Genomic DNA, 20,360 nt, shown 5'->3' on the forward strand with positions numbered 1-20,360 from the left:
GCCTGGCCAGAAGCTAACGGGGATCCAAATTAATCACAGTATGAGTGTTTTCTCCTTCATAAAAACAACTTTGTTATTGTCAAACAAACTCCAGCTATCTTAAAATTAAAGAAAACACTTTTATTGACTTCAGTATTTTTAATATTCAAGGCCTGTATTTTGTAAGTCTCTAATGCCTAAAGGACACTTAGGTTTGGAACTGAATGATGTTGAACTCCTTTATTTCCTCTTTGTATCCTGTTCTGTATAGAGTGCAGTGACATCAAAACCTGTAGGGAGAGCAGTAAACTCGCTCATATATCTCAACTTTTTATAACCTAATTAGTATTGCTGACTCCTTTTTACCTTATCCACTCCGTTCCTCTTTCCTTGCCAATCTTCTCTCCACCTAACTTCTCTTAGTCCCAGCTTCAGCTGTGTTTCAAACCTCACTCGTGCACCTCTGCTCTCCCTCTCATGTTTTTTATACCATTTACTCCCTGCCTTTATTTTTCTTTTAGGCATTTCTCTCTTGGCACAATTCAGCCAGCCAACACATTTTATGAGCCTAATTCCTTTTCTCACGGTGTGTTTACAGGTTCGAGGGCAGCTATTGATTTGCCTCTCGGTTTCCTAATCGCTTCTTTCCTTTCTCACCTGTTTCTCTTTTGCTTCCTCTGCCACTGTGATGGCTCACCACAATCCCTCCCTTTTCCATTTCCATTCATTTGCTTTAATCTCTTCTTTTTGACATACCAAATGCTTATTCTCTTAATCTCTTTGTTGCTTAATGTGTGCTATTATTGGGCTTTTGTACCTACCTCTGTTCTAATCCCATTTCTTCCCAATTAACTTCTTCATCTCTTTGATTCTCTCTCCTCCTTTACCTCTGCTAGGCCTTCATACCTTCCCCCACACACCCATCAGCCCCTTGTTATTACTCTGATTATAAAATATGTCGAACCACAGCCTTGAATTTTCTGAAATATATTTATGTGTTTGCATGTTTAAAAAAGAGATGCTTTTGCATCAAAACAAGACTAGATCTACACAAAGCGGATGGAAAGAGGAACACTAAACAAAACTCATGACATGAGAATAAGAATCTAAAGGAGAGGAGAAAGGTGAGCACGAATAGGCAAAAGAAGATGAAAAGAAAATGGACAAACAAATGGGAGAGAGCTTGAAGCCCATTCCAGTACCCAGTTCTTATTCATCCCTAACACCTGTAATTTCCACTTTTCAATTTCCCTGTCAGTCTCCATCACCAACAGTATCTTTTTTCTTTTCTGTTCTACCTCTCAAACTCCTTCCTCGGTTCATTTTCAGCATCCCCCTTCCCAGTTTTCTCATTTTTTTCATCTACAGTTCAAAGCCTCTGCTACTGAGAAAGCCAGCAAGAGGTTTTCTGTTTACATGTAGAGGTGGCAGAGAGGATCGCAGAAAACATTTCCCTGTTAATGTTGTTGAGTAAAATAGTCTAAACTAGGCTGTTTTACTGTACCATGCTCAAACATTGTATGCCTTAAGTTGTGTTGTTGCATGTGTTGGAGAACAAAAGTTTTTTTGATTTTTTTTTCTGTGTGTGTGTGTGTGTGTGTGTGTGTGTTATAAACTCACACTTTTAGTGTAAGGAGTAATGTTCTTGTGTCCTCATTTTCTAGCTCAGATGTGCAGTTCAGACCCAACTTTTCATTTTGGTGAATCAGCTCACATTGAGATATGATATTCCATTGTTAAATCACTACTTGTTTAATAACAGCTGCAATAGCACAGCTCAGTTACCTTCCCACATTTTTCAGAACCTTAACAAATGTTTTTGTTTTCTGTATTGTGCCGTTTTATAATCTCTTCAGTTCATCCTATATGCAGATCCAATTTAAATAGTATAACTACAAACTTATGTAAACATTATTATTTTGTTTTGTTCTCTTTCATTCATATTTTTACCCAAAATATTGACAAACCTGATTATTTAGAACTTTTTCAGGCACTTTTTCTTTCATTTACTTGCATATATGAAGTTAATATGTTAACTTAGGTTTGGCCCAAACCATACCTCTAATTCCCCTGCAGTCCACTTATACCCAGTTCACCCATACCCCACGTTCTTCCAACCATCAGACGCTCATGCTTCTCGCAATCACACTTAGTGTTGACTCGCTATGGAAGGTGATCTCACTCTTCAGCTCAATCCCCCTGATTCAGACGATGATCTGCTTCACAACCCATCTTCTGCTGAAACATTTCCTCCCACGATGAGACAGCATTCCCATCATAATCATCTGTGCTCAGTGATTTTCGACGCTCGATCTCCGTCACGCACGGTAATACCTCCAGCTCAGCCTCATCCAGAAGTCAACCCCTCTCCTTCATCAAGACCAAATACCTGTAGCCATGGCGCATCTAAAAGGTGAAAGGCAGTCCATTCATTCCCCCGGGCAGCATCTGGCTCTTAGGCTTTCCCCTCAAAACACCATCAACACACCCATGCCTCAGCATTCCTCTTCAGTTGTTTCAACCCTTCATAACATCAAAGCCTGGATGTAGCTCGCCTTCAACGTACACTCACAGAAAAAAGTATCCCATTCAGCCGCACTGACAACAAGTCAAGACTTTTCCAACTGCGCATGATTTTCAAACCACAAGAAGCAGCAGTATCTCCGACATCCAGATGCCCCGGGCTTCTGGCTTCTGCCCCAGGGTCTGCTTCCTCTACAAACACCCCCGGTCACATCTTTGTTGGCTTCCAGACTTCTACCTGCGTCAACAGCTTCCTCAAGTGGGAGCCAGGTTGTAATTTTCCGGGTGCCTGCATTCTCTGTCTGAGCTTTCTCAGCTCTTCTCCTCCATTATTTTGTCCCTGTCTTTGCAGGCTTCACAGAATATTCTTCCACATAAATCCTTTCATTCGTCCATCCCTTCCGCCACTGTTCCTTCTACTGTACAAGTTAATACAGTTCCTGCTCCTTTTCAAGCTCCTCGACCTGTTCAAATCCATCAAAAGCCTCAGTCATCTTCTCTCATGGCTCCTGCTCATCCAACCCAGCCTACCACTCCAGGACGTCCCCATTTCTTACTAGTCTATCCTTTCCCCCTTCCCTTTCCAGTCCCTTCCCTTTCCCTCCCCTATTCTTAAATGTGTTTTCCCACTGTAATAATCTTTACAACCTCCCCCCAGCAGTTCCACCCCCCAACCATATTCTTCAATTCAACATCTTTCCTCTGTATCTCCCGTTTTACGTCAACAGATCCTTAATGCTAATTACGTAGATTTAGCACAACTCCTTCAGCCATCTTTCATTACTATCAACCAGTCCAGGGAATTGCAAACAAGTCTATGGTTTATGCACCCAAGCCACCCAATAGGTTGTCATTCAAAAGATCTGACTCAAACTGAATTTGCCCTGGCATTTCAATTTTTAGGGATACCATTTGTTCAGTTTATCCAGATCGTAGGTCAGAACTTGATATCTTTCCATTATTCTCGACATGGCTCTCCACTTCGGAGGCACCGATTTCTGTTATTACCATATCCTCTTCGCTACCCATGCTGTAGGTCGCTTGCAGCAATTTAATCAGGGGACATACTGAGGTTCTCTGGACTCCGAATTGTACTCCCACATATTCACTGCACATACTTCTCTATTATGCAATCTTTGTGGCACTCCATCTTGTCCAGCCACTGCATGTACAACCATCATCCTTTTCTGCTCTTGTTCCTCCTCTAGCAGCCCCACAGTTCTTGACTGTCTGTCTTCTGCCGCTCCTCCTTCACAAATTATTCCCAAACCCAGCAACACCCGCCGCTCAGTCAATATTCCATTCCCTAAGGGTATTGACAAACGTGGCCGCCAGGGAGGCAGGACAGTCTGTAACAATATCAATGACCTTGGCTGTTCAATTTCCAGCTGCAGACTGCTGCACACCTGCTTCTTCTGTAGCAGAGCCCATGCAAGGAACTCCTGCCCCCACAATACTCCATCCACGGCTGACTGACTGAGGAAGCACTTCTCCACAGGTTAATGCTCTCATGTTTGCTCTAAAAACAAAAATGACCCTGATAGAGACTTTGTGGACTTTCTCAGTGAGTTCTAACAAGGTTTTAACCCAGGTACAGAAATCATTCCTGATTCCGCCCACATCTTTTACAACCTCCAGTCTGCTCTTTCAGAACCTGACACAGTCGAAACTCTCATAGCCAAGGAAGTTAAAGAAGGATTTATGATTAAATCCATTCAGCCAGCCACCCTTCCCTATCTTTCGTGTCAGCTCCATTGGCATTGCCACACAAAAATACATGGTAATACTCCGTTCCAAGATTTTTCCATGCAATACGCAACTAACGATCATGCCTTTAAACTCATCCGCTTGGCAAGTCAAGCTATCGTGCTCGACAAGACAGACATAACCAGCGCCTTGAAGTCCTCCCCAATTACCCAGACTTTTTCTGAGTTTTCTGGAAAGGAGCCTACTTCTTTGCATTATGTCTCACTTTCGGTTGCAGACATAGGCCAAAAATATTAAACTCTTTTTCAAAGGAATTATGCTGAATTATCTTTAATAACAAGCTCTCATACGTGCTACGCCTTCTTGTAGATTTCCTGATCATGACCTCCCCATCCTCTCCTCCTCGCTATGGGCTCAGTGCTCTTACTGAAGCTTTCTCAGACCTGGGCGTCCCTCTCTCTGAAGAGAAAAACCATTGGTCCATGCACCTCATTAGAATTCTTGGGCATTACTCTCGACTCATCCTCTTTCCAAGCATCTTTGCCAATGGAAAAAATACATCGAATCACTCTTCTTCTTTCAATCTTCCTCCTCGCTGACATATTTTCCAAACAACAGCTTTTAACACTTCTTGGCCCCCCTGAACTACGGCATTTGTATCATTCCTCAGGGAAAATCTTTCATATCTAATCTTTTGTCAGAGGCAGCCAGCATCCCTTATCTTCACGGTTCACTCATCCTTGACCATTCATGTAAAATGGAAATGCATCTTTGGCATCACTTTTGTCCTTTTGGAATGGCATATATTTTTTTCTACAGTGATTTCATTACTCATCCTGATGATATTCAGCTCTACGCAAATGCAGCACCCTCAATAGGCTTCAGTAGCTACTACAACAGCAGGTGATTTGCTTCCAAATTGCCCCCAGAGATCCGATCTTTCCGGGCCCAGTCACATACATTAGCTCTTCACGGGCTTTGCCCCATTATCAGAGCAGCAATCCTTTGGGGACATGAATGGTTCAAGAAGTCAATCCTCATCCACTCAGATAACACAGCAGTCATATAAATCATTAATAATGGCTGTTCTTGCTCCACAGAAATCATGCAGTTAATTTGCAGACTTATTCTAATCTACACCCAACACCAATTCCTGCTTCTCACAGTTCATGTTCCAGGAAATTAGTACAGAATCGCTGATGTTCTGTCTCACTCCTCAGTCCAGAAATTCAGATTTCTGGCACCAGAACCAGAAACCTATTCAACTCCAGTCCCTCTATTTTCTTCAACAATCTTCAACTAACTCCCCAGCTAGTCAATCTCTCCATGGCTTCTCAAGAAGCCATCCACAACAGTCTTGCTCCTCGCACTCTGTTAGCCTACTTGTCAAGCTGTAACAGCTTCAAATCATTTCATGCACCTTATCAACTGCATTTCTTATCAACTGCATTTCCCCTCTTTCGATACCATGTCCATTTGTCAATTCAATACTTATGCTCATTCAGTCCTCAAAATACGTATCTCTACCATCCGGGCTTAACTTACTGGCACAGATTTGTTTCTTCAAGCTGGTAACAGGTAACAGCTGCCCGTCTATTACTCACTGCCACGTACCTTTGCTTCTTAAAGGGCTTTAAAAGCAAGAACCATCAGCCATCACTCAACGCCTACCACTCACATCAGATCTCCTTACTCGTTGCATTCTTAAGCTGCGCTCAAGCTATATATCTCCTTCCACTGACTGGACTTTGGAATCTATGTTTTTGGTAGCCTGCTGGTCCTTCTTTCGAACAGTGTCTATGTGTGAGGACCATCTCAGGTCCTCAGAGATGGTGGTTCCTAGGAACCTGAAGTGGTCCACAGCAGCTACAGTGTTGTTGGGGATGGTGAGGGGGGTGAATGGGGGTGGTGTTCTCCGAAGGTCCACCACCATTTCCACAGTCTTGAGTGGGTTGAGTTCCAGGTAGTTCTGACAACACCAGTGTACCAGCCGATCCACCTCCTGTCTGTATGCAGACTCATGACTGTCCTGGATCAGTCCAATAACAGTGGTGTCGTCTGCAAACTTCAGGAGTTTCACGGACGAGTCCACTGAGGTGCAGTCATTTGTGTACAGGGAGAAGAGGAGTGGGGATAGAACACACCCTTGGGGGGCACCAGTACTTATTGATCTGCTGCGGGAGAAGATGCTCCCCAGTCTCACCTGCTGCTGTCGGTCTGTCAGGAAGCTGTTGATCCACTGACAGGTGGAGGCTGGGATGTTGAGCTGGGTGAGTTTCTGATGGAGGATGTCTGGTATGATGGTGTTGAAGGCCGAGCTGAAGTCTACAAAAAGGATCCTGGCGTACGTCCCTGGGTGGTCGAGGTGTTGCAGGATGAAGTGTAGACCTAAGTTAACAGCATCATCTGCCGACCTGTTTGCTCGGTAAGCAAAGTGCAGGGGGTCCAGCAGGGGGCCGTGATGTCTTTCAGGTGCTTCAACACCAGCCGCTCAAAGGATTTCATGACCACAGATGTCAGGGCTACAGGCCTGTAGTCATTTAATCCTAGGATGGTGGGTTTCTTGGGTACCGGGATGATGGTGGATCGTTTGAGGCAGGAGGGGACCTCACACTTCTCCAGTGACTTGTTGAAGATCCGGGTGAAGATCGGAGCGAGTTGATTTGCACAGGCTTTCAAGCATGATGAGGAGATGTTATCGGGTCCTCCGGCTTTCTTCGTTTTCATGCGCTGAAAGAGCCTATTTACATCTTCCTCTGAGATCTTTAGTGCAGGCAGAGGATCTAAAGGTAGGGGGTTGGTTACTTTATGGGAGGAATTTGTTCCTGAATGGGATGTGGAGGAGATGGTTTGAGGTGTGAATGGCTTCTTGTCATGTCTACAGTAGAAGCCATTCAGACGGTTAGCCAGGCGAGGACTCTGTTCAGGAAGGGTGAGGGGGCTCCTGTAGGCAGTCAGGTTTCTCAGACCAGTCCATACCGCCGAAGTGTCACCAGTAGACGGGCTCTTTTTCAGCTTCTCACTGTAGCTTCTCTTGGCTGCTTTGATCTCCTTTGTTAGTCTGTTCCTGGCCTGCCTGTACTGCGCCCAATCTCCACTGCTGAGCTTCTTCCTTATCCCTGCGCAGATTCCTGAGATGTGGAGTAAACCATGGCTTGTTGTTCCCAAAGGTGCAGAAGGTCTTGGTCTGCACACACGTCCTCCCAGAAACTGATGTATGATGTCACCACATCAATTAGTTGGTTTAAGTCAGTGGCTGAGGTTTCTTAGGAATAACCTTTATTAATATGCTCATAGCTGTTTTTCCCTTTTATACTATAGTGAAATAAATATAAGTTCTAATGTTTCCCTTTTGTTACAATAGAATAAGAATGCTCATAGACATACAGTACAAGGATAAATGGCCCAAGGTTTGTCATAAATGACCTGAAGCTGGGGCACTGGGGTAAATAGTGGAGCAGCCGGTATAACTGGGTTGATTAGAAAGCTACAGCACACTTAGATTAAGTATGGGCACCCGCTACTACACAATCTAACAGATAGACACCACAATGGTGACACATAGTCTACTGATAATCACTGAGGGAGTACACATCATTGCATTGGAGTGCCAGATATAAAAACTATATGTGAACTTCTATCGAGGCTCTTCGTCATCTTTACACAGACGGCAACGGTCCGAGACGGGAGCCTCAGCGCTGATCTCTGTAATCATTCCTCTGCCTTAACTTAGATTAAAAGAGCTAAAAGTTAGAAACTGGTTGAGAGTCGTTCCTTTAAGAGTCTTCAGATAGAGTGTGTGATCGCTTCATAGGGACCAAGTACCGGAGGAGCTCCGAGGCGTCTGACCACCAGCAGGGTGCGGTAGTTCAGACAGGTTTCAAAAACAGTCCAGTTTGTGCATTCAAAGCAGCCCTGTAGCATCTGCTTTGATTCCTCAGTCCACTTTTTAACAGTGTGAACCTTGGGTTTGGAAGCTCTTAGTCTCTGCCTGTAGGTTGGGATGAGGTGGATAAGAGAATGATATGAAAAACCCAGAGCAGCCCTGGTAACAGCATGATATGAGTCCTTTAAAGCTGTGCAACAATGGTCCAGTGTGTTTTTGTCTCTGGTGGGACACTTAATATGCTGTCTGTATTTGGGCAACTCATTAGAGAGGTTATCGCTGTTAAAATCTCCCAGTATTATGATGAAAGAGTCCGTGTATTTTTTCTCCACATCTGAAATCAGCTCAGCAAGATGTTTTTCCACGGCAGAAGTGCAGCCATGCAGTGGGAAATATGAGCCGATTATTATAAATGAGGAAAACTCTCTCTGTTTACAGATTATGGAAAATGACTCCGGATCCAGACTACATGTTTTCCCCAGCACTTTTACGTCTCTGCACCAACCTTCATTTATATAAAAGCAAATTCCGCCTCCTCGCTTCTTCTCCGATAGCTCCGCACTGCGATACGCTCTGAACAGCTGGAAGTTCGGCAACGCGGTCCGGGATGTTTTCACTCAGCCATGTCTTGGTAAAGCAGAGAACCGCTGATCCGCGAAGGTCCGTGTTTTTACCGGTGAGAAGAAGCAGCTTGTCCATCTTGTTGCTTAGAGAGCGGACATTTGCCAGGTGGATTGAAGGCAGTGGTGTGCAAAGTCCTCTTTTGCCGAGCTTTACCAGCACGCTAGCACGCTTTCCCCTCCGGCGCTTTCGGCGCACTATCTCATATAGTGCCACAGTTCCGCTTGCCAGGAGCTCAGTGAACCTTGGATCAATGAAAGATAGTGAAAAAAATCCCAACAGAGGACTCTCTGATGTTGAGAAATTCCTTTCTACTGAATGAGACCACAGAATTGTGGCCCAAGACCACAGTATTGTGGCTCGAAAAACATAAAAATACACAAAATACAAAAACAAAGAGACAGCGAAACTCCGAGGTTGCCATTGTTGGCGCCATCTTGGAGGTAACATCGACTAGCTCCGTCATGTCGTCTATGAGTGGAAGAGGATTCCAGTGGCAACCTGTGAAGCTCTAGTGAACTCCTTGCCCAAGAGAGTTAAGGCAGTGCTGGAAAATAATGCTGGCTACACATGATATTGGCACTTTGGGCACATTTTGGACATTTCCACTTAAGGGTATACTCACTTTTGTTGAGAGCGGTTTACACATTAATGGCTCTGTGTGGGACAGCATATTTACACAGTTTTACGAGCTGTACGCTGACTACATTGCATCAGAGTGTCATATCTTCAGTCTATTTTATATAATAAAATAATTACAGAAATGTGAGGGGTGTACTCAATTTTGGAAGATACTGTATTTTGGAAAGCCACTATAGTACTTGAAATCAGTAATGCCATCTCAATTACATAATACAGATTAAATTATTCATTAATTAAAAATTCCTTTAATTTATTTATTCAATCCTGATCTCACTATATATGTGATGTTGTTGTGTGATGAAAAGGAATTAAAATCCTTTAAAATAGTAAAGTTTTTGCAACTTGCACTGGCACTCTTATAGTTATTAGTTATATTGACTAATGTAGTATAAATGACTGGATTGTGCGATCAACAGGCTTGCCTGTTTGAGACTCTACACTAATCACTGCTGCCCCTCATAGACTTTTGACTCATTATTGAAATGAGTCATTTATGCCTGTGCTTGCAGATCAGAGCAGTTGTGGTATCTCATACACAAAACTGGACACTCCCAGAGGTGCCATTTCTGAACCATGATCAGATGGTAAACTGCCTCCGGATAGTAAATCTGACACTTATGTTGCTTTCTGATACCTTTGCAGCTGGGTTTGGTTTGGTTCCAGGCTCCATCTTTAGTGCAGCTCAGAACACTGCATCCAGCTGGTTCCATCAAGTAGCCAGGGTTACAGCGGTAGGCCACTGTGTGGTTGAAGGTAAATTCTCTTCCCAAATAGATACCATTGGCTATAGGCCCAGGGTCTCCGCAACTGATTACTGAAAAGAAGAATAGGAAAAAAACAAAAATCTTCAAGCAGGAAACTAACAGTGGAAGTGTGGAAGTGTGGAAGTGAATTTTTATGTTTGGACAAGTTGATTTAATAAATTCTCTTTACAGGAAGTACAGGTTCATTTATAGAGCTCTCTATTATAGTTGGAAAAGCATGTTGTAACTTTCACACAGACAACCCTGGTGCACACCCCGGCTTTATGTGTTTCTAGTTCTACTTTTCCTATTCCCTAAAGCCCCGTCTGTTTTGCTGTTAAACTAACTAACATACTTACCCTTACCCACACATAGCATCCTGTTCTCCCACTGGAGAGCGATCCAAACTCAATTTATTTCCTTCCTAATGTATCACTTGTAATATACTAACACCCATGTCAACGTAAGCTAACCATACTTAAAATTACTGTAACCGTGCTTAACTAACAGTGTTTAAAATATAAATTGCAGATGGTAATTGTGTAAAGGCTTTCCTACCTGTGCAATCTGGGGGCTGACCCGTCCATGTCCCATTTGTTGTGCAGTGTCTGGTGGTCAGGCCCGACGTTTTGAACCCTTCCCAACACGCATAAGCCACTGAGCTGCCAAAGGTGATGCCGTCGGTGTACACAATTCTTCCATGGGCAGGGGTGCCAGGGTTCCCGCAGGATACAGCTGAGGATTGAGGGAAAAAAACATACCCATCAGCGTTAATTAACAGAGGAAATAACTGCAAAGCGAGTTGTTAGTGTCTTCCTGTCAATCAGTGCTGATCACCTCTGGGCTGCAATAATGAGATTATCACTGCAGACAGCTGGAAATAACTTAAAATGCATCCTTTAGTTGGTGAGGCTGATTGATGAGTAATGGTCATTGGCCTAATTCTCAACACTGAGTGGAAGTTGCGCAGGGTTACATTTGTGCATTTAAGACTAACTGGAAGCTCTGTATAAATCAGCATCATTAAACCAAAGGGCTGCTGCTTAAAGCATTAAAAACACCAAGGCCTAGTTCTGCCTAGTTCTGTCTGATGGTAGAAAATCAGACTCTTAGTCAGCCAAAAGACCTGTGAGCTTTATCATTTGTACACAAATAAAAAAACTAAAGAAGGATTGCTCACTTTGCTGAGTTGTTGACTTGGTTCATTATTTAGGACTTGTGGACAGTAAGGGCTATGGCGAAGGCCTTTAAATTTTTGATCACAACCAGTCTACAGATTACACTACAAAACTGTCAAGATGGGCACTTAAAGCAGACAGGAAAAGTCTGAACTACTGATTCATTGAACTTTAGTTTGCAGGCAAAGCACATTAACTGAGCCAGGAGGAATTAGCAACCACCCACAGCGCATTTCACTAATAAGATCATGACAGCCCTTAACAATCAATCACCTATTGATTGGATTCATTTGTTGGAACCCTTTTAAAGCCAGGTCCAAAAGTACATTTTTGCTGTTTTTAGCTAGGAGTGTTAGGGTGGGCGCTGTAGCAGCAGTTTGTGGATGTGAATGTATTTGTGTGTATGGATTTTTGTTTGTTTGTGTGCCAGTGATGGAAGTCTCACTCTTTCTGAATCAACCTTTAACCGCTATTAGCCTAATGAAAAAACAGATGTAGATAGACATAATAAATTAACCTTACACAAACACAGGCACCAGCAAAGGCAAATAGATACACATCTCCAAGGTGTGTGTGTGTGTGTGTGTGTGTGTGTGTGTATTTTTGATGCTAAGGCTGGGGGGCTAGCTTTCTATTTTCAGTATGTGTAAACTGTTTAATAGAGAGTTTAGATTTTCGAACAAAAAAAAAGAAAACACGCTGTTACAGTTATAGTTTGTGCCTTATAACTTTTTCCTTGCCATAAGGAAATACAACCCAAATATATTGATTTCTGACATGAAGAAAAATTACATTACATTTCTTCAATAAGGCTTGGATTTTGAAAGCAGTAATAATTTCCGGTTTGACAATACTTTTTTGGTGTGCAATTAATCAACAGGTGAACATTATTGAAAGATACAAAGTCAATCACTATGATAGCAAACACAGCAAACAAACAAGGCTACTTTCTAAGCTGATGTTTACATCGTAGCAGCAGTTTTTGGTTTTTTTTGCTTATTTATATTAGTAAGCATTTGAGTTTTTTAATTTTTATTTTTAGTGTTCTGGTAATTATTTATCACAGTTCTATAACAATGCTCAAGTGGACACTGATACCACATGACACCCTTCCAAAAAACTCCAGAGTCTAACACTAGCATATGGACACACTGAAGGTTATGTGTTTTATTCAGTTTTATCAATTTTGGGAACAGTTTGACGTTTCAGTGGCTTTAATTTCCCATAAATTCAAATTCGCCCAGAGAGTATCTTTAAAAACCGCTGCTATGCTTTATTAGAAAAAAATATTCATTTTCCGTTTTCTAGGAGCTATGTTGACTTTGATTTTCTTCGCAAAAAATAATGTTTTTTGAGGTAAACATTTTGAAACTCCATACATATTTATGACCAATTGCATCACAACCAACAGCAAATATAACTAATTTGTATGTGCGTTAATAAAGCCCTTTTGATTGCTTGATTTAGCTGAACAAAAACAGAATTATTGTAATGCCTTTTAAATTTTCCAATAAAAAACTGCCCTCTAAGGATTATGTTAACATCACACTTATTCCTCTGATTACAACCACTGCTATTACAGGTGCATGGTAATAAATTATAATAATAAAAATATATATATAATAATAGAAAGTCAATTTATTTCAATAATTCAGTTCTAAGAGTGAAACTTTACACAAAGAGAGACATTATTTTAAGCATTTATTTTTGTTAATTCTGAATTTTGTTAGGCCCAGCCATGGGAGGAAACAAGGACTAAACTACACACAGAGAACAAAAGAGGCTAGTATTCATACACAAAATTCATAAACAATAACTGACAGAGATCGAGAGCATTGTGGCTGTTAATTCCTGATAATTGCCAAAGGAAATTATTAGTAATTGTCCTTGGCCCTTAGCCAATAGTTATTCATAGCCAAACAAAACCTATTATTGCAGTAGAATTAATAAAGCTTATGAAAACTAAAAGATCTCAGTCAGTCAGTCATTTTCTACCACTTATTCCATAGTGGGTCGCGGGGGAGCTGGTGCCTATCTCCAGCAGTCTATGGGCGAGAGGCAGGGTTCACCCTGGACAAGTCACCAGTCCATCACAGGGCAACACACATACAACCATACACACACCTAAGGGCAATTTAGAGTGACCAATTAACCTAACTGGCATGTCTTTGGACTGTAGGAGGAAGCCGGAGTACCCGGTGAGAACCCACGCATGCACGGGGAGAACATGCAAACTCCATGCAGAAAGACCCCTGGCCGGGAATTGAACCCAGGACCTTCTTGCTGCAAGGCAACAGTGCTACCAACTGCACCACCCTGCCTCTTGCCCATAGACTGCTGGAGATAGGCACCAGGTCCCCCGCGACCCACTATGGAATAAGCGGTAGAAAATAACTGACTTAACTAAAATATCTGTTTTTAGAAAATTAGACATTACACAGGGGCAAAAAAAACCTATTAATGTTATATTATGACAATTTTAGGGCAAACATAATCATGGGGAGCACCGCTGCATTTACTGTACAGTCCAGTGACAGACCTTTCACTAGGCAGAATTTCTGTATAAAAAAATCATATGTAATATTTTAATTTTGTGAGAAATACAATTTTTGAATTAGCTGTAGGACATAAGTATCAAAATTAACATAATTAAAACCTTGAAATATGTCACTCTCTCTGTAATGAATATATATAATTTTCACTTTTTGAATTTAATTACTGAAACAAATTAACTTTTTAATAGTATTCTAATCTAGTGATATATACCTGTAGTGTGACTATAATCCTGAACTGATGAGAAAATTGGAGAAGCTTAGATTCTACACATTCATAACTCATGTCTACAGGGCTTCATTTCATGAATACTCCATTTCTGTCACAGCTTGCAAGAATGAACGATGAGCAAGCTTCTTCTCCACATTATAAAGAATGTATAGTGTGTAGTGTGACGCCTGTTTGTTTGATAAAGGATCAGTTTCTTACTGTCAGTTGTGTGCCTGATGCTGCTTTATGTGCTGAAAAAGAGCCTGCGCTCATCAGCTCCTAGGCCTCAGCTGATTTATATTTTTACACTGCATGGTGAAAAGTCCATATCCAAAAATGCATTATAGGTTTTCGCAAAATGTGGAAAGACTCATTTTATAGCATATTTCATTTCTGCTGTAATGTTTTAAGAAAACTGGGTTGGGACCCAAAGGTAATGAGCCAGGAATGGTTTGCAATTGAAATGTTTCACCAAGACAGACAGTTCTCAGTATGCTATGTTGTCACATCACAGGGCCAGGTATAAATCAGGCAGCAGGCTTGTACAATGAAAAAGGTAAGAAAAAAGGCTTATATAAATAGATTATTGTTTACAAAGGTACATAAATATCTTATTTGTTCCACAGAAGAATCACTTAGATTTTCAAAAGAAAAGAGAAAACCTAGTGCTGTGAAAGAAACATGCATGTATTCTATTGTACTCCATTAAACTTTCAAGCTACAGTACAACTTTCTAATGGCTTTCTGATCATTACAGAACCAGATTATTAGATAACAGGATACAAACAAATGGTCAGTGCCTCACTTCCTACCTTGACACACAGGCTGAGTACCACTCCAGCTGCCATTATGAAGACAGGTCCTCTCAGCTGAACCAATCAGATTATACCCGGCCTCACAGCTAAAACGCAGAAGGCTCTTTGTCTTAAATTCTTCCCCTCCTAATTGGGTGCCATGTGGCGGGATTCCAGGGTCTCCACATAACCCAGGACTAGCACCTGTAGTGAAAGAAAACAATGTCAATTTAATGTAGAAAGCACAACATTCTTGCATAAGAATTGTAGCACTCCCATTCAGTAGAGAGATAATAAGTTAGAAGCATACAAAAAAACACACTGAACTGTAACACATTGCATTGGCAATTTAAATCTCCTTAATAAATTTGATGTGAAGAAACAGCTGCATTAACATGATGCATATTGTTTGTCTGATGCATATGTGAAATCTTAAGTAGCCTAATAGTAAATATTAAGCTACTTAATATATTTATCGAAAAAGTTCACATCTTTATCAAATTTCATTGAGAGTTTTCATTGAGAATTTAATGGCACACAAATACATACATATACCCAGACATGCAAACTTTGAACAACTGTAATTTTTGTTTTCAGGTCATACTAAACTGTTCTGACACTTCATCCATGGAACATGTCACAATTTTAGCAGCTCAAACTTGGTCGGATTTGTGCTTTAACTGGGTGCAGCTCCAAATGCAGACTCTTGCATCTCAATAAGGTATTTAGCTGCAGGTTGCATTCTACTCCGCTGAGTGCTATGGTTTGAGGCCAGCAGAGGAAGCTTATTGTATTTCAGCTATTGAAAAACTAGCAGCTGAGTTTCGAAATGATCAGTTTTTGGTGTTGTGGGATCTGTGTAAGGCTGCTGCTGAGCATCACTTACAACCTGTGTAGCAAACAAGGATTACTCAACAGACTTATTCTTTGTTACTCAGATTTAGCCAAGCAACACACAGTCAATAATAATAAAGTTGCTCAGTACAATGTCAAACATTTTCTAAATGAGATTGGCAGAACTGTGAATGTGTTTCTTAACAACAGAATTTTGGTCACTATCCATTGGGATTCAAAAACTAACCAAAACACTAAAGACTAGTTATCATCTGTGCATTTGCTCAACTTAGACATACACTCAGTAACCACTTTATTAGATACACCTTGCAAATACTGGGTTTCACCCCATTTTCTCTTCAGAACTGCCTTGATTCTTTGTAACATATATTCAACAAGGCATCAAAAACAATTTCTGTGAGATTTCTTGTAGCCTCAGTTTCCTGTTCTTAGCTGTCAGGAGCGGCACCCAATGTCTTTTGCTGCTGTAGTCAATCTATTTTGAGGTTTGTGCATTCAGAGATGGAATTCAGCATACCTTTGTTGTAAGAAGGGGTTATTTTTGGTTATTTATTATCTGCAGTTATTCTGGCCAGTCTCCCCTAACCTCTGACATCAACAAGACATTTTTTCAAACAACTGCTACTCACTGGATGTTTTCTATTTCAGACCATCGTAAGTAAACATGAGAGATGCTTTTATGCAAAACATAAAACAGTTACAAAAAATTATTGGAATCCTGTAACTTAAAAAGATCTTGAGTAATGTTTTTCCCTGTGTGTATTCTCTGTGTGTATTTTATACAGTTAGAAGGTAGAGATGTGCAAGAGAGGGCAGTGTGGTCATGGGGTGGTTTGTTTTTGATAAGCAAGGGGTAGGTAATTATAATCAAGGTTATAAACAGCTTGCACAGTATTTCAGTTATTAAACTGATTAACTGATTTCAAATTATGATGTCTCCTCAGGTGTGTAATTTATGTCCCAAATTGTAGAAAATTCTAAATCTGCTCCTGGGACCCACTCATGCGGTAAGAGCGCGAGCTCACTGTTATTAATCTGTAGGAACATTAACAGAGGAAATACTAATGTTCAGCTGTAATGAGCAGTGATTAGTGTAGAAGTTAAGATAATCTAGTTACATTATTATAGCTTTCTATAAAGTGAGTTAATCAGTGGAAGGATTTTTTAGCTCAGTCAAAAAATGAAAACACTGCAGTCCCTAACAAGTAAAAGTCCCATATTAGTATAAGAAGAAATAAATGAAAACTATCACACAACTGAGTTAGATAACTAGATTCATAAAACTTGGTGGTTGGTTGGAAGCCACAAATCTCTCCTCACTGTCTCTCTCTTTTTGCAGGAGCAAACAAAAATCAAAGTCAGTTTCTTAAATATTTACTGTTCAAAATTCAGGGCAAAACCTTTTACGCATGGCTCTGCTATTATTTCCACTTTCTCAGTTTAACCACAGCTTCTGTTTTCATCAAACAGGTGACATCTTTTTAGAAGAAAGAAAAGTGGTCTGACTCTGCTCTAGTAATACTATTTTGACTAGTTTAAATTTACAGTGACTGCAACCCTTTACAGCAACGCTGGTAAATATGTAAAAAAGGGAAAATAAATTATATACAAAATCTATATTGCAGTTGTATAATCTCAAACTGAAAAAAATATTAAGCAAATACAACTTCTAAGTAGTATAGTAGTACAGTTATTCAATAACCAAGAAGACATTTAGAATATTAATAGATTATTGGTTTTAATAAAATCCACAGTGCCACACTTATTGGCACCCTTGCTGTCAATTCTTTTTACAGCCGCTCTTTCCATAACAGCAGCACTTGGGCTTCTAAAAGAAAAGACTTTTGGTTTGTAGCATATAGAAAGAAAGGGATCTTTGACCTTTCTTCTTGCAATCTTTGTAGATTGTCCAGAGACCAGGGTCATGTATTCTGCTCCATTCTCCACAACTTAACTTAAAGCTTTTCAATAGGATTTACATTGAGCGACTGAGATGATCAAAGAAGGGTTGATTTAGTGTCTGGTAAATAATTTCTTAGCTGATGTGGTTATATGTTTTGAGATAATTATCCTGTTAAAAAAGACTCAGTGGTGACGCTATTTCAGGTGTCTGGCATGGGCCACCAGATCCAGGTATTTCAAAAATACTTATGATGCCACACACTAACAGAGTTTCCAGGGCCTTCAGAGGAGAAACAGGCCCACAGCATCACAAATTCTCCACTATGCCTATTAGTGGGAACATTTCATATATATTCACATATACTTCAGGTAAACAGGAAATTGTAGAAATGTGTTACTAAATTTAAAGTTTGTCTTTAAAAGGTGTAAGTATGTGTGTCACTGGTGATTTTGTAATACAACTGTTATTTTCCTATGTTGGAGTGTTTTCCAATTTTTCAAAATTGTTTTGTGTGAGATTATGCTGCTACAATAAAACATTTTATGCTTTTAGTACATCTTTACCAGGAGTGCAAATAACTGTTTAGGGGGACATGCATGTAACATTTAAGTAAACATTTATATAGGTTGTAGCACCTACAAGAAAATAAACTGCATTCTTGTCTAGATTACTTTAAGTAGAATTAGTTGATGTATCTGAATCCACTGAGCCTTTTCTAAACATTTGTTTGTCCAAAAGTGCATATTTTAAGCTTTCATTGTTTACAATCTTAAATTCCCACTACCTAAAAAAGAACCAGCTTTCTGGGTTACCTTGCTTACCTGCGCAATAGGGTGGTGCTCCACTCCATGTGCCATCTTCTTGGCAGTAGCGAGTAGAGTTGCCCACTAGAACCCCACCAGGCAAACATGAGTACTGCAGCACAGAACCGTATGTCCAACTGTGGGTTCCGGAGACTATTGCATTAGGTGGTACCCCCGGATCACCACAGGAAATAGCTGTAGAGATAATGAGAGATTGGAAGAGAAGGGAGACAGACAAGGGTGGGTAGGGGGATTTGGGGGGGTGGGGTGTTTTATGGAGTAGAGTGTGTGAATAAATCCAGTTATAGATTCCAGATACATAACTGCATTAGGCTGTGCAGCTGGGGTACTGCAGATGCTGAATGAGCGAGGGTGACAGGAAGAAAAAGTGAGGCATTACCTTAGGTGTTTTTGATAATGTGTGTGTTTATGTGTGACAGCATACAACTAGCTAAATGAAAGGTAAACATTAGCAAAACTCTGCTGGAAAGAATGCAGTGATGAGGTAGCTCTGCCGTATGTGTCTCAACAGGTAGCTATGTGCTTATTAAACCTGCTTGAGATGACACAATAAAATTTGTTTGTATACAGATAATTAACCTTCCATTGCCTACAAAATCACTGGCATGGAGTCACAGTAGGGAGGTGAAATGAATGTAAAACAAAATGCCTCCTCATATCAAATTAAATTCACTTCAGTTTAAAAACATTTCTCCTTCCCCTCAATGGTGAAACCCCAAATTAATTTAATTGTCAAATTTTCAGATATGTGCCAAGTAAATATATAAATGCATTTTTTATTTTTGAGAAATCTTTGAGCATAGACCACACACCTTTTTCAATCGATACAGATACAAAAACTCTACTGAAGTATTTTGCATTTCTCTACTGTCCTTATTTCCTTGGCCCCTGGCCAAAGATTGGAGGAAAATCACCCATCTTCTTCTAATTTTCGATAAGACATTGTTTCTTGAATGTAATGCTCAATGCACAGACACATGTATGTCGCTCAATGCACAGACACATGTATGTCACCCATTTTCTCAGTTTTTGTCTGCTTCCTCATCTCCACTTCTGTTGCTACATCCTCCTCCTGTGCCTCTGTTCAACTCTTTGTGCTTCTCCCTTCGTCTTTGAATCAGCCTCCTTCTGTCGCTCTCTGATTTAATCTCGATGCTTCTCTTAGCCATGGTAGCTTCCTAACAAGAACATCCATTGCCTTAAGAGAAACATGCTCACTTTTTTATGTACACATATACACACTCATACTCACAGTTATACACAAACCTTTAAGCCTTTTTCTTCCATACTCCTTTTTATGATTGCTTCTCTTTCTTATTTGAACCTTCTTCTTTTCTTTCAGATTCTCATTCACTCCTTGTAGTCATCTTGGTGGCTCTTCGACCCATTTCGCTCTTTGTATTGCTTTATTTGACAAAAACGATTGGTCTGCCTGTGATGGCATTGAAACTCAGGAAAAAATAAAGATAAATTCCTTTAATATTTTCTTTTTGAACTTGTAATTATAAATTATGAATTTAATGTGACTGCTCTCATGTGTCATGCCATATTTTTGTAAATAAAAATCCTAATACCTAAGCAAGGAGGACAAGTAGTGCATGAGAAACTAACAAATCATAATCTTATCGCTTCCACTGAAAAAATGCATCCCAAATGAAATAGTGCAGATGATTAAAGTGCTTCAGTGCAAAGTAACTGGGCTTTTTTAATTCTTTATTTGTTTCATCTCCTATCTGAAGTTAAAATGGACTGTTGTCAAGCTGAGCTGTTGTAAGGGCAATCACACTTGACAACCTGTGTAGCAAAATCACATATTTGTCAAAGACCCATGCAAAAAAAGGAGAAAAAGATATCAGCATTGGACCTAAAATAAGTAATTCGTGGCCCTCCTGAGGCTCAAAAAACAAAAACAAAGGTTGTTTTCTTTTTTTTTTCTATGTGT

The 20,360-nt window shown here is 40.4% G+C and overlaps 1 protein-coding gene across 1 annotated transcript in view; it reads right to left on the reverse strand.

The window, feature by feature from the left end:
- LOC124866622 (CUB and sushi domain-containing protein 1-like) overlaps nt 1-20,360 on the reverse strand; it is a 436,935-nt gene that overhangs the window by 29,499 nt on the left and 387,076 nt on the right. The window contains exons 59-62 of the mRNA XM_047362500.1: nt 18,416-18,592; nt 14,855-15,040; nt 10,660-10,836; nt 9,993-10,172 (exon numbers count right to left, since the gene is read on the reverse strand). Of these exons, the coding sequence (XP_047218456.1) occupies nt 9,993-10,172; nt 10,660-10,836; nt 14,855-15,040; nt 18,416-18,592 (720 nt within the window). The remainder of the gene's footprint in view (nt 1-9,992; nt 10,173-10,659; nt 10,837-14,854; nt 15,041-18,415; nt 18,593-20,360) is intronic.

Source organism: Girardinichthys multiradiatus, chromosome 4 (genome assembly GCF_021462225.1).
Source record: "Girardinichthys multiradiatus isolate DD_20200921_A chromosome 4, DD_fGirMul_XY1, whole genome shotgun sequence".
In the NCBI taxonomy this organism is placed as follows: domain Eukaryota; kingdom Metazoa; phylum Chordata; class Actinopteri; order Cyprinodontiformes; family Goodeidae; genus Girardinichthys; species Girardinichthys multiradiatus.